At 57.5% G+C, this 12,879-nt stretch overlaps 1 protein-coding gene across 8 annotated transcripts in view; it reads left to right on the top strand.

The window, feature by feature from the left end:
- Positions 1 to 12,577, top strand: part of PML (PML nuclear body scaffold) — a 38,901-nt gene extending 26,324 nt beyond the window's left edge. The window contains exons 7-9 of one of the 8 annotated variants that reach the window (XM_015077292.3): positions 482 to 534; positions 8,797 to 8,947; positions 10,009 to 12,577. In XM_015077292.3, coding sequence (XP_014932778.2) covers positions 482 to 534; positions 8,797 to 8,947; positions 10,009 to 10,784 — 980 coding nt within the window. In that variant the 3' untranslated portion in view covers positions 10,785 to 12,577. Of the gene's footprint in view, positions 1 to 13; positions 85 to 481; positions 535 to 1,149; positions 1,479 to 8,796; positions 8,948 to 10,008 lie in introns of those variants that run through there. The other 7 variants (XM_027067742.2, XM_027067746.2, XM_027067744.2 and 4 more) reach the window with 7 other exon arrangements.
- Positions 12,578 to 12,879: the final 302 nt, after the last annotated feature.

Here is a 12,879-nt window from a genome sequence, read left to right as displayed (position 1 = left end):
GTTTTCATTCTAGGTCTCAGACTGAGCCCTGATCCTGCTTGCACACTGAGCCCTGACCGACATTCCTTGCTCACAATGCTATTGGTAATCAAAAGGTTTTGATTAACCAAATATAAAGTAGCTTTTAATTCAAACATCTCAGCTCATGAGACAGAATTGGAAAAAACCAATGTGCTTCTTTAGGATTGCAAAACAAACCAGGTGCTTTTTTGCCAAGCTGCCTGTGTAGGGAACAGATTCTGAATTCAGGACCAATAACTGAATTAAGTATTCACGTACAGGGCACAGTGGGCAGTGACGGAAAGTCTCTTTGAATAAACAGATCCATGCTAGCACATTTGGTGAATGTTCACATCCCCCTCTATAGGGCACACATCGCCCACCCCATCCACTGGCCCACAGGGATTCTCACAGAACACCTGGGCCCCACTGAGTGGGCATCTTGGCAGGGCCTAATTCTGTCTCCTCTGCCCTGTTTCAGAGGAACGCGTCGTGGTGATCAGCAGCTCGGAAGACTCAGATGCCGAAAACTCGGTGAGTGGTCCAGAAGTTCAGCCCTGGACTCCTGCCTCCCCCCATTCCGGGTCCCAGGAGACCCAGCCGCAGCAGGTGACTCTTAGACTTGCCCTGCGCCTGGGGAGTTTTCCAGCGAGGCAGTGAGTTCTGTGCTGTCCTGAGGACAGTCTCCAAATGCCAGCTGCGGGCCTGAACCAGCCCAGCCCTCCCTCTATACCAGGGCAGGAGCCGTCAGTAACCATATATACTCTTCTGAAATGCTGAGAGAGTGCTTCCTTCCAGAGCCCTGTCTCTCTTCTGAACTAGCCAATGCCTTTGTCTGGAGCTTCCTTATGTTTTCTCTGACCTCTAAGTCCTCAGTGAGGAGCGGGGGCAAGAACCCATTCCCCAGTTAATCGCAGCCAGTGAGGGTCAGTGCAGGGGTGTGAGGGCACGGGCAGCACCGTACAGGGCCCAAACAGGCAAGCGTTCACTCGATAAGAAAGAACTTTAAAGGCATCCCACAATGGAACGAGTACCTTTGTGGATTGCACCCTTCTGTCCCTGGAGGTTGGTTAATGGAGGTGGGGAAAGGGGGGTTGAACAGAGGGAAAGGTTGGACTGGGTGCCTCTGAGGTCCCTTCCGGCCCTCAGTCTGAGGTTCTGTATTGGAAAGTGCATGGAGCGCATGGAGACCGCTGCACAACACTCCTCGCCAGCCCACCCCCTGCCAAGAGCACCAGGAGCATACCACCCCTGCCGGCCCCCCCGCCTGCCCCATGGCGCATGCCGCCCCCCGGCTTGGTCTCCCCAACATCCCGCCGAACAACCTGCAGTCCCTGAAGCCGATCCTCACAGCCAGCCCGCCAGTCACCGGGAGGACACTGCCGTCCGCAGCCGCCGCGGGACTAGCTTCCTGTCGCGTAGAGCACAGAGTACCCCCCGTCTTCACCGCGCCTTCCACTTGCCCCTCAAAGTGTATTATAACCCCATGTGGACGTGTCCTCCCCCCGCAGTCCAGGCCACCACCCCTGCTGCCACAGGGCCTCCCAGCCATCCTGCCGATCCCCAGGAGCGTCCCTGCCACCTCCAGAGGGCCATCAGTCAACGCGGCCGGGCACGGGGAGCAGTGCGCTCCCTCGGCCGCTCCTTCCGGGGCTCCCCCCACATAGCCCAGTGGCTCAACAGCTTCTTTGCCGTTCCTCTCTCTGTGGCTTCCCAGCTTGACACCTCTCTCAGGAAGGGTGGGGGGAGGCAGAGCACCCCAGACTCTTAGGGCAGGATCTCCCCCTGGGAATTCTGACACCGCCCCCGTGGAGAACCCCGTCCAGGACCTCTGGAGGTGCCTCCAATTGCATTCCCAGCCCCCTGCCCTCGAATTCTTCCCCCTACCCCCCACCAGCCTGGCCCCCCTCAGACAGGCCTCTGAGAACCCCTAGCACCTCCCTCTTCTGTAGCTGGTGGCCACCGTCCTCCTGGAACCGCGTGGCCACTCGCTCACTTGGCTCCTGCTCCCCGGCCCTCCTGCACCCCACCACCCAGCCTGGCCCATTCGCTGAAGGCCCTGCACACAGTAGGCATTCTGTGCATCGTGGTCAAGGAGCGGACCAAGGAAGGAGCGGCTGCACAGACCCGTCAGGGAGATGTAAGCCCTCTTCACCTGAAAGGGCATGATTGAGATACAGGCTGCCCGCTCCTCACATCCCCAGGCCTCTTTGCCCCAAAATAGGAAGCTTTTATCTCCCTTTGCCCCTCCAACTGCCCCATCCCACCACCCCGAGGCTTTCCGCTGGGCCTCTGCCAGGACCTAAGCCCATGAGGGCAGGGAATGTGTCGATCCCAGGACCTGGCAGATACGGCTGCTCAATAAATATTTGTTGAAAGATTGCCCTGGCAACCCCTTCTTCCATGACCATCACATTCCCTGCTGGACTTAGCTCTTCTCTGCAGGCGGTTTTGTGTCCTCCCTGCACTGAAACTTGGTTCTCTGGTGGAGTTACCATGTCCCCTCTTTCCAACGCCCTGTGAGCTTCAGAGTGGGGAGGCGGGTCAAGGCCTTCTGTGCCTCCTGGACTGTGTCGGTCCCACCATCTAGTCAGGTTCTCTGTGCCTTTCTTGAGGTGAACCCCACTTTCCCCAGATCATTTCACACCTCCTCTTGCCTCCCCCCACACAGGGGAGGCTCCAGCACCCGCCTCCCAGGTGGCCTCTCTTTAGCCAGGTCCAGCCTTCTTTCTGGGGGACTTCAACATCCAGCACCCTGGCCTCTCTGGGGTCTTTGCCCCACCCCACTGCAGCCACCAGCCCCACGGCCACCCCCTGGACCTCACCATACTGAAAGCTGGCCCGCAGGGACTCTGGCCACAGCTTCCTGCCCCTTGAGCTCACCGGTACTTCAAGGACCCCTGCCCTCCCTGTCCCAGCTCCTGTAGTAGCTCCAGCCACCCCTCCTCACCCTCCTCTCAGGTCTCTGTTCCTTTCCACCTTGTTCTTCCGGCTACAGCCCATCTTTATGGTCTCAGCCTTGCCCATGGCCTCAGTTAGCGCCCACAGGCTGCTGGTGCCCGGCGCTCACTCCTGCTGCCAGACCAGGATAGCCAGTGGCCCTCCGACGTCTGCACTCGGGTGTCCCGTAGATCACTCGTCTCTCTTCCTCTCCTCTCCATTAAGTCACACCGTCTGTCCGGCTACAGAAACCAAGGCCCCCAGAGCCGCCCTGGATGCCCCTCTTTCGATTATTCTTCACCACCAGTCAATATTTCAGTCTTCCCTTTAAGCCATGTTCTAAATTCCTCTGAAATCTGGGCACTTCTTTCCATCCCCTAAACCTCATCAAACAAAACTGACCCTGGGTGGAGGTAGCAGTCTGGGATGGAAAGCTCAAGAAAGGATCGGAATGCCAGTAGTCTCACCACACTTCACGACAGTTGGGCGCAGAAACTGAAACCAGCACTGCTGGGGGTGGGGGGCGGGGTGTCAGTCTGATCCTCAGCTGTCAGTAGGGGGTCGCCAGGTTGTGTCTGAATTATTCCAGGAAGGAGGGAGTGTGTTTCAGGTGGTGAAGAGTTAAAACAATTAGAAGCACAGCTGCTCACCTGTGGAGACCAGGTCCGGAGTGGGGAGGGCCAGAGGACCACTGCTTTTGTGTTGGTATTCTTTAGTTCTTCAGACACACTTTCTTTTTTTTAAGTTTATGTACTTATTTGGAGAGAGAGAGAGAGCACAAGCAGGTGAGGGGCAGAGAAGGGCAGACGGAACCCCAAGCAGGTTCCAGGCCATCAGTGCAGAGCCCGACGCGGGGCTGGAACTCACAAACCATGAGATCACGGCCTGAGCCGAGATCAAGAGTCAGGTGCTTAACCAACTGAGCCACCCAAGTGCCTCCAGACACACATTTTTTAAATTAACCATCAGGTGTCCCAAGCTTTAAAAAACATCTATGCAAAAACAAAACAAATTAGGTCCCCTCCATGCGTTTCTCACCCACCTTCTGTGCTCCCTTCCAGACCCCTGGCACTCCCAGAGTACCCGCAGCGGTTTGGGTGGGGAGCAGGGTGACACCCGCAAGGTGCTCCGGGCTCCCACATACCCATGTCCTCTCCTGTCCGTGGCCTTCATCCCACCTCCCGTGTGTGGAAGTTGGCCTACAAAAAGAGCACATTTTCCAAGTGTCCCAGACTGCAGCTAGACACGCCTGGAGGCTCTGGTGCAGACCTGGCAAGGTGGGCAAGGCTCCAGGAGAGACGGCTGGTGCGGGAAGAGTGGTCTGTAAGAGCCCCTGCCGCTGCCGGAAGCGGTGGGGGTGCCACTGTTGGGTGGCGGGGCAAGACCCAGGCCTGATGGTGGAGGCCTGGGGTGAGGACTATCCTAGGAAATGAGGATGGGTCAGCAGTGCCTCTGCCCTGGGCCCTGGGTTAGGGTCCAAGGCAGGAAAAGATAGGTGCTCTCAGCTACTCTTGTGACAGAGGACTCGCCCCACTATCCGGCAGTAGCAAGACCAAGAGGAAGCAGGAGGGGACAGTCCCTGACTGCAGTGGCAGTGGTGACCAGCAGTAGGAGGAGGGGCCCGTGGGAAACGACCGATCCAGGGGAGGGGCTGGGATGCTGGTGAGTGTGTGTAACAGAAGATGGGAGCCCTGTCCCCCGAGGGCCTGGCGCAGGGGGCAGCAGGGGCCATAGGCTAGCTAACAGGATGGTCCGGCTCACGGACACGCATGAGGTACCGCGGGGCTTCCAGACGTTGCAAGAGCTGGGATTTTGTGTCTGCAAAAAAGGGCAATCTGTGTGTGTTGCCAAACTGACCCCAGCTGTTGTTTAAGAGTGGGTGCTTAGGAAGTCCCTCGGGAACTTGGGGACTCTTGATAAGAATTGATGTCGGGCACTGCAGAGACAACTTCAGGCGACTGGATGCCAAATATCAGAGTTCAGCTCCTGAGTGGCCGATGCCCAAACATGGAGTTAATCAGTAGGACGGTAGTTCTCTACCCTGGCTGCGCACTGGAATCTTGCGGGGGGGGGGGGGGGGTTACCAACGACAGATTCCTGGGTGTCACTCCCCCTGCCCCAGAGATTGTAATTGAACTGGTCTGGGGTGCAACCTGGGCATCTGGATTTTTTGAGGCTGCTAATGCCCAGCCAAAAAAGAGAGAACCACCGGATGGGGGGACTCAGTTGTATATCTGTCATCTGTGTGTATCAGCCTTGAATGGGGATGCCCTGTACATACTGGGATATGATCCGGCGGGGGCGAGGGGGTGCTGGATCTTGGGGAAGAGACCTAGACTTGGGGAAGGTGATTAAAATGTCAAGCCAGCCGTATGGGTGTGCTTGGTACGGCCATGCAGCCTGCCACGTGGAGTGTGGAGGTGGAATCCCCTTGCCCTGCTAAGTTGATCTGTGTTGAATCCAAGTGAACTAAAGCTCACAAGCCAGATTGCACGTGTATCCTAGTTACATGTGGGTCCTGAGAAACTCCCAGGTCCCTGTGGCTCGGTCTGAGCACACTTTTGCAGTCAAAGAAGTCCATTAACCAAGTATAATAAAGAAATGAATCCTGGGGCTCAGTCGGTTGGTTAAGCGGACGACTTTGGCTCAGGTCACAATCTCACAGTTTGTGAGTTCAAGCCCCTCCTCGGGCTCTGTGTTGACAGCTCAGAGCCTGGAGCCTGCTTCAGATTCCGTGTCTCCCTCTCTGCCCCACCCCCGCTCATGCTCTGTCTGTCTGTCTGTCTGTCTCTCTCTCTCTCTCTCAAAAATAAACATTTAAAAAAAAGAGAGAAATGAATCCTATTATTTGCTTGCATCTTTTAAAGAATACTAAAGTGAGTTCTACTCCTCCAGCTCTTAGCAGAACATCTTCACTTCCTCTTCCTCTTTTTTTCACCTCCCATTGTGTCCGCTCCCTACTTCCTTGGAGCTTTCCCCACTTTTCACTTTCCAGGCCGAGCACACGGGCTCCAGTCTTCCCCACTCCACTGCCTTCTGCCACCATTCCTTTTCCCTTCCCAGGACATCTCAAGCCTTTTCCAGTAAAAGGCCCTTGCCTGGCTTGGGCCCGGGTCTCTGTGCCTCTCCGTCTACACTCTCCGCCCACACACTCGCCCAGCGGGCAGTGCTATGGGCATTGGAACATAGGGCTTCGGGTAGTGAGCAGGGGGCAGAAAGCCTTCCTGCCCCAGAGCCTCTCATGCTGATTGCCCTTTTGCTAAACCTGGGTCTTGAGAAAAGTCCTTTTTAAGCATGCGGGCACTTCCTGGCCACGTTGCTGGGACGTAAGGCAGGGAGAGGGAGTGGGGTTTACAGCTGGCTGGAGTTGAGTGGAAGGCGTGCTGGCAAGATCATCTCCATGCAGTAGCCCCAAGGGTGAGGAAGGATCAGAAAGGAAGAGGAGTCAGAGCTGGAAGTTCCAGCCTTCTCTCCATTGACAAGCTCAGCAGAAAGGGGGTGTCCTTTTATTAAGGGAGCCACCAAGTTCTTCAGCAAGTTCAGGACAAAAGACATTCTGCCACTATAAGAGAAAATGACCCCAGGGCAATGGGAGGGCGTAAAAATGAGATTCTGATGGCCATCATAAATGACCCTGGTTGGGGCTCCTGGGTGGCTCAGTTGGTTGAACGACTGACTCTTGATTTTGGCTCAGGTCGTGATCTCACAGTTGCAGGATCGAGCCCCACAATAGGGCTCCACGTTGAACTGAGTGTCGAGCCTTCTTGGGATTCTCTCTCTCCCTCTCTCTGCCCCTTCCCCGCTCACACACTCTGTCTCTCTCAAAAGAAGTAAATAAACTTTAAAAAAAATAAACAACCTGGTATGGAAATGGAGCTAGCCCAAAGATGCAGCTGTGTTGCTGTCCTGGGAGCTCAAGTCTTGAAAGAAGATATCCAAAGAGGTGACCAAGGCTCTAAGGCCTGAGAAGACTTTCCAGAAGGAAGGAGGCAGGCGGAAGAACTCAGGGCCACTGCACGGGCTCTTGCAGTCATGCTGGGAGCCAAAAGAGGAAGGAAGATGAGACAGCTCCGGGTGCCGTGTCGGTGGGGACAGAGAGGCCTCAGCCAAAGGGACAGCTCTTCAGTCCGGGGGAGGACACAGCAAGGAGAGCCCAGCTCTTTCCACCACCCCAGGTGCAAGGGCAATGTCTGGAAGATTGAAGATAAAAACCAGCTGGGTTTTCCCTCAAGGAAAGAAGGTGGAGTATCTGGTCTAGCAACTTCGAGGAAGATTCCTGGAGAAGGCTCCTCACAGGGAGGAAAGGGAGCTTCCACAGTGAGACAGAAGATGCAGAGCAACCCTTGCAAAATAAACCTTTGACGCGTGGCCGATCGAGGATCCAGATATGCGAGGCGTTTGACGAAGACTTTTATTGGGACCTTATGTATAGAATCCCCGAACTCCAGGCTTCTCTAAGCAAGACCAGCTCTAGACGGATTCATAGTGAATGTCTTTCTCTATCAGTGACCGGGAGGAAGCTGGTGAGCCTGGGGTAGGGCTATGAGAAGCCAATGAAGTGAAAATCGGCCACTCCTGGGGAAAACCAGCACATTTTACCTGTGGCTAATAAGGACTTTGCTCTTGGCTGAAGCTTTGTTAAAATGTTTCACCTGGTGAATAAAAGGGCCAAGGCCCATGCTTATTACCTGCCGAGCCAAGGACATTAGCCAGAGGCCAGCGTTCATCCTTGGAGGCTTCAGATAGCCCCGGGTGAGGCAGTCTGTAAGTAGGAAAGACCCGAGGCTGCTCTGGACTCTGTCCCAGCAGTACTCCCAGCTGGCCGTGTGATGTTGGCCACGTCCTTTCCCCCTGGTCTCTGGCTCACGTCCACAGGTGGCATTCACAGGAAGTTCTGAGCAGGCCTCCCGAGACATCGGCTGGCTTTGGCAGCTTTGCAGATGATGAGCCTCTACCGCCCTCTGTAGCCGCAGCCCCTTGGGGCTCACGGAGACAGAGCCCTTCCCCCACCCTGAGGCCTTTCAGATTTTTTGCCTTGGTGCTGGTGAGAACAGGGCCTTGGGTGCCCAGGCTAGAGGAGCCCCGGGCCTGAGGCTTCCCTAAGCAGCCGGCTCCTGGATGCTAAATGACAGAGGGCCTCCAGGCTTCGTGTGTCCACCCAGATGTGGCATTCCTGAGGCGAGCGGTCCCCCTAAGACACTGGAGCCTTGGCTGGCTATGGGGACAAGAAGAGCCAAGCTCCTGGCCCCTTCCAGAGAAACCTCAGGTTTGAGATGAGGCTCCTTCCTCCCGTCCCAAGAAGTGTTTCTTCTGAGTCTGTTCAGAGAGAAGGGAGCAGCAGACCCCTCCGGCCCTGCCCACCAGAGCACTGGCCCCTTCCCTGAGCTTCCAGACCTGGCGCTATGCGCCCATGTGCACACTCACACATGCTCACATTCCCACACACCTGTCAACACAGGTTCATAAATTCACCCCTGATGTGCACACACACATTTGGCATTTGCATTCATTCCCATGCTCGTGCTTTTGCACACACTCGTCTGCGTGATCTCAGCCTTTCACCCCTACTCACAAACGTGTGGTTCCCACACGGCCCTCACACGTGCACATGCACACTGACATCCATTCATACGCACACATCCTCGTGCACACGCACTTGCTTAGACGGATATACACCTTCCCCTTCCCCTCTCTCCCGCATGTGCGTGCGGATGCCCCCCCCCCCCCCACCAGCTTGCTCCTGTTCCCACATTCACATCACACACGCACACCGGCCCGTGGGCACATGCTCACCTTGCCAACACCCCCCCCTCTCGCCCTCCGGGCCCCTGACCTGTTGGTTTCTCTGTGTTGCAGTCCTCCCGGGAGCTGGACGACAGCAGCAGCGAGTCCAGTGACCTCCAACTGGAGGGTCCCAGCTCTTTGAGGGTCCTGGATGAGAGCCTCGCCGACCCCCAAGCAGAAGACAGGCCCCTGGTTTTCTTTGACCTCAAGATTGACAGTGAAAGTGGGTTCTCCAGTGGCCACCCCCACCCCTTTCTAGCTTAGTCTCTGAGCCCCCGAAGTAGGTGCAGGCAGAGCTATGTTCTGGGCCCGGGAGAGCCCAGAGCTCTGGCCAATGACTGCAGCCAGAGAGCAGGCAGTCCCTGAGTCCCAGCCTCCCCTGGGACTCCAGGTGTACCACTTGGTTGTCTGAATAAGGACTTCCAGGGCCTGAAAGCATGAGGCAGGTGCATCCGTGAGCTCACCCCTGACCAGCGCTTCTCTAGAGACCTTTGGCAACACACTTGTAAACAGAACACGATGTGGGAAGTCACTGCATGGAGGCCAGCGATCCAAGCAAGGCCTTAAGCTGTGGCTGCAGAATTCTGAGTACAGAGCTCATTCCACAGGGAGGCCGACAAAGCCCAGGTCACGGAGAAAGATGACCCCTTCTCCCAGAAGCCCCTCAACTCTCCACGGTGCTGACCCTGGCCTCGCAATGCCCTTCCCCGAACCAGAAGGCTCCGGCCTGCCCTGTGGCACAGACCCAGCATGGGGCCAGCCCAGCCAGACAGAAGTAGTGGGTTTTCCTAGGACAGGGGAGTCCTTCCCAGGCCTCACAGGGCAGCTGTGAGCCATGTTCTGAGTGGAGTAGTTTGGGCAGGTGTGCTGTCTGCCTGGGGTGGGAATGTCGGCTCAGTGACGATGGGATTGGAGGCTGGGGCAGGGGGGAGAGGATGCGGTGGAAACAACAAAGGGTCCCGAGTGTAGGCGGGTAAGGCTAACAGGAGCCGGACAGGAGGGACCTGGATCTAAACTGTTTGGCAAACTCTGGGGCTGGGGACAGGGGCAGGGGGGCAGGGGGGAGCTGGACTCCCACCAGGTGAGTAGGGGGTGTTTGGAAAGCAGCCCGCCCTCCCCTTCTGACCCCTGTCCCCTTTGGAGCCAGCATAGAGCTGCATTTGGAGGCTGACGCTTGGGTCCTGCCAGCAGGCCCCGAGGTGGGGTCCTAGAGCTTCCACTGCTCCCGCCCTGGGCCCCCCACCCCGCCCCTGGGGCCTCACCTTGCCCTTCTCTCCTGCCCAGCCCAGAAGATTAGCCAGCTGGCAGCCGTGAACCGGGAGAGTGAGTTCCGCGTGCTCATCCAGCCCGAGGCCTTCTTCAGCATCTACTCCAAGGCCGTCTCCCTGGAGGTAGGGCTGCAGCACTTCCTTGGCTTCCTGGGCTCCATGCGCCGCCCCATCTTGGCCTGCTACAAGCTGTGGGGGCCCGGCCTCCCCAACTTCTTCCGGGCCCTGGAGGACATGAACAGGCTGTGGGAGTTTCAGGAGGTCATCTCGGGCTTCCTGGCCGCTCTGCCCCTCATCCGGGAGCGCGTGCCCAGGGCCAGCAGCTTCAAACTCAAGAGTCTGGCCAAGACCTACCTGGCGAGAAACATGAGCGAACGCAGCGCCCTGGCCGCCGTGCTGGCCATGCGAGACCTGTGCCGCCTCCTCGAGGTCTCACCGGGCCCCCAGCTGGCCCAGCACGTCTACTCCTTCAGCAGCCTGCAGTGCTTTGCGTCCCTGCAGCCCCTGGTGCAGGCGGCCGCCCTGCTCAGGGCCGAGGCCCGCCTCTTGGCCCTCCACAACGTGAGCTTCACCGAGCTGCTGACCGCACACCGCCGTGACCCAGAGCGGGGCTTGAAGAAGTACAGCCGCTACCTGAGCCTGCAGACCACCTCGTCACCCCCCATGCAGCGCGCTGTCAACCTGCAGGCTCTGAGCAGCTACTTCAAAGGCCTGTCAGAGGAGGCCGCCATGGCACGGGCAGAAGGCATCGCTGGCCACAGCTTGGCAGAAAAGGCGCCCCAACAGAGCTGAGAGGAGGCGATGACCGGCTTGGAATCTCAAGGGGGCCGAGAGGGATGAGGCCCCTGAGCAGGCCCCACCCATGACCGCATTTCCAGGCCCTGGGCCCCAGTACGCAGTTGTCATTTGGTCCAGAATCAGTTCTCCCGGACCAAATTCCCCTTCTCGAAAAGCCCCACAGAGAAGGTTCTAAGTCCAAGTCCTAATCCCCCGGGGGCCACCAAATCCCCATTCCGGCTTTGGGAGCACCAGTGGGTTGGTTCACCAGACACCTGGCCCCTCTCCTCCAGGAGCCAAAACCAGGGAGGTTTTACGCAAAGAAGGCCCCCAGCCACCCAACTCGCCACCTCCACGAGTGTCCCTGCAGTTCCTCCCTGACCCCGGCCACTGCCCTGGGCGACCTGCCAACAGCCCCCGTGGACACTGCCTGCCGGCAACACCCCACAGGCACCCAAAGTGCCTCTCAACCAAACCGCCATCATGAGTTTGGGTTTTCCCACCACCTGCCTGTCTGAAGGCCGGCTCCCTGGTCACTTCTTTGGGGATAAAAATGCATTTTCATCCCCACGGGGCCTTGTGTCCGCAGAGACAGAATCTGCTGCCCCATGTCTGTCCCACCTTCCAGAGTCTGACCCTTCCAAGCTTGCTTCTTGCCTTCTGGCCACCCAGACGCCTCTCCTTTAGTCGGGCTTTTCTCTTTGGTCCTCAGGCCATCAGCCCCTCTCAGTGTGGCTTTTGCTCTCTCTGTACCACCCCCCTCAGCCCCATCAGGAATGTCCTCTAGCCCAGGGCTGCCCGCCACACACACCGGGAGCCCTCAGTGTTGGCATCCCCTGAGAGTCGCTACACCAGACCTCTGGGATCAGCATCTCTTAGGCGGGCCCAGCAAGCTGTTTTAGCATGTTCTCCAACTGGTTCTGATGCCCGCTAAGAACCAGTGCTCTGATAGACTGCTTCCCGAAAGAGCAGCAGAGGAAGTCCTGGCCCCGACTGGGCACGTTCACTGTGACCTAGGAAATGACCCCTGGTGTCTCCACTGTAAAATGGGCCAATTGGCCCAGATGGGCTCAGAGCTCCCATTCCAGTTCCTCCATTCTGGGACTTTAGGCATGGACGGCAGCCACCGAGCCAGTGGACAAGATGGTTTTCAACCTAAACCCTAGCTCTCAGCCCTAACCTAAGCTAAGGTCCTCAATCTGTGGTCACACCAGAGGGCAGCAGCAGAACACAGCAAGGTCAGGGCCTTCCCTCTGACTAGCAGAACCACTGTCCCTCCCCATCTCCTCTCCCTTCCCCCTCCCTTGGCTCCCGCCGCCGGGCCACAGCCCAGGGCCTCCTGCCCCTATTGCCTGAGCTTTCACAGGAGTGAAGTCTGTGTGCCCACACCTCAGCCCCCGTCCGCTGGGTGCCCTGGAGATAGATCCACGAAAGGATTACATGGGAACCAGCTACCACAGTGGGAGTGTCAACTCTAACCGTGAGCTTTGACGTGTTTAAAATAGCATTCGAGTGTAAAGCGAGTGCCGGCTCAAAAGCTGTGGGAACAGGCTGATGGGTGAGGGGAAGAGGAGGCTGGGCCCCAGCCTGGCTGTGCTGACCATCCTGGCAATTGCAAGGCAGCCCTTGGGCCACCACTCGTATTTTCTTCCCTCAGCCTCCCCCCGAACGAGGCAGTGCCCGCTGGTTTACGCCCCTCCCGTGCTTGCCATCTGCAGATGTAGTTGACCACAGGTTTTATAACAAAGGGCTCTTCTGCCCTCTCTCCATTTATGCAGCCTTTAATAAAGATGTGAATGCTCAAAGTCTGAGGCACCAAACTCTGCTCAGCCCACCCGGGAGCCACTGAGCAGCTTCTTGTCTGTGTTAAAGCAGGGCGGGGAGCGGGGTTGGGGGGGGGGGGAGGTTCCCGAACATGGGGGAGTTGCACTTTGTGAAGTCCTGTCAGGGCTTAGCAGAGCCCAGAGCTCCTTGTTGCTCACATCTGTGAGCCCCTCCCCGCCCCCATTCCAAAAGAGAAGACCCAGGGTGGGCCCGTCAGGGATCCTCTCCCAAAAGGAGAGGCACATGGAGGAAAAGAGGCGCCAGTTTCAAGAATTACCCTCTAGAG

Source organism: Acinonyx jubatus, chromosome B3, assembly GCF_027475565.1.
Source record: "Acinonyx jubatus isolate Ajub_Pintada_27869175 chromosome B3, VMU_Ajub_asm_v1.0, whole genome shotgun sequence".
NCBI lineage: Eukaryota > Metazoa > Chordata > Mammalia > Carnivora > Felidae > Acinonyx > Acinonyx jubatus.
This window is presented reverse-complemented; position numbering and strand designations above follow the sequence as displayed.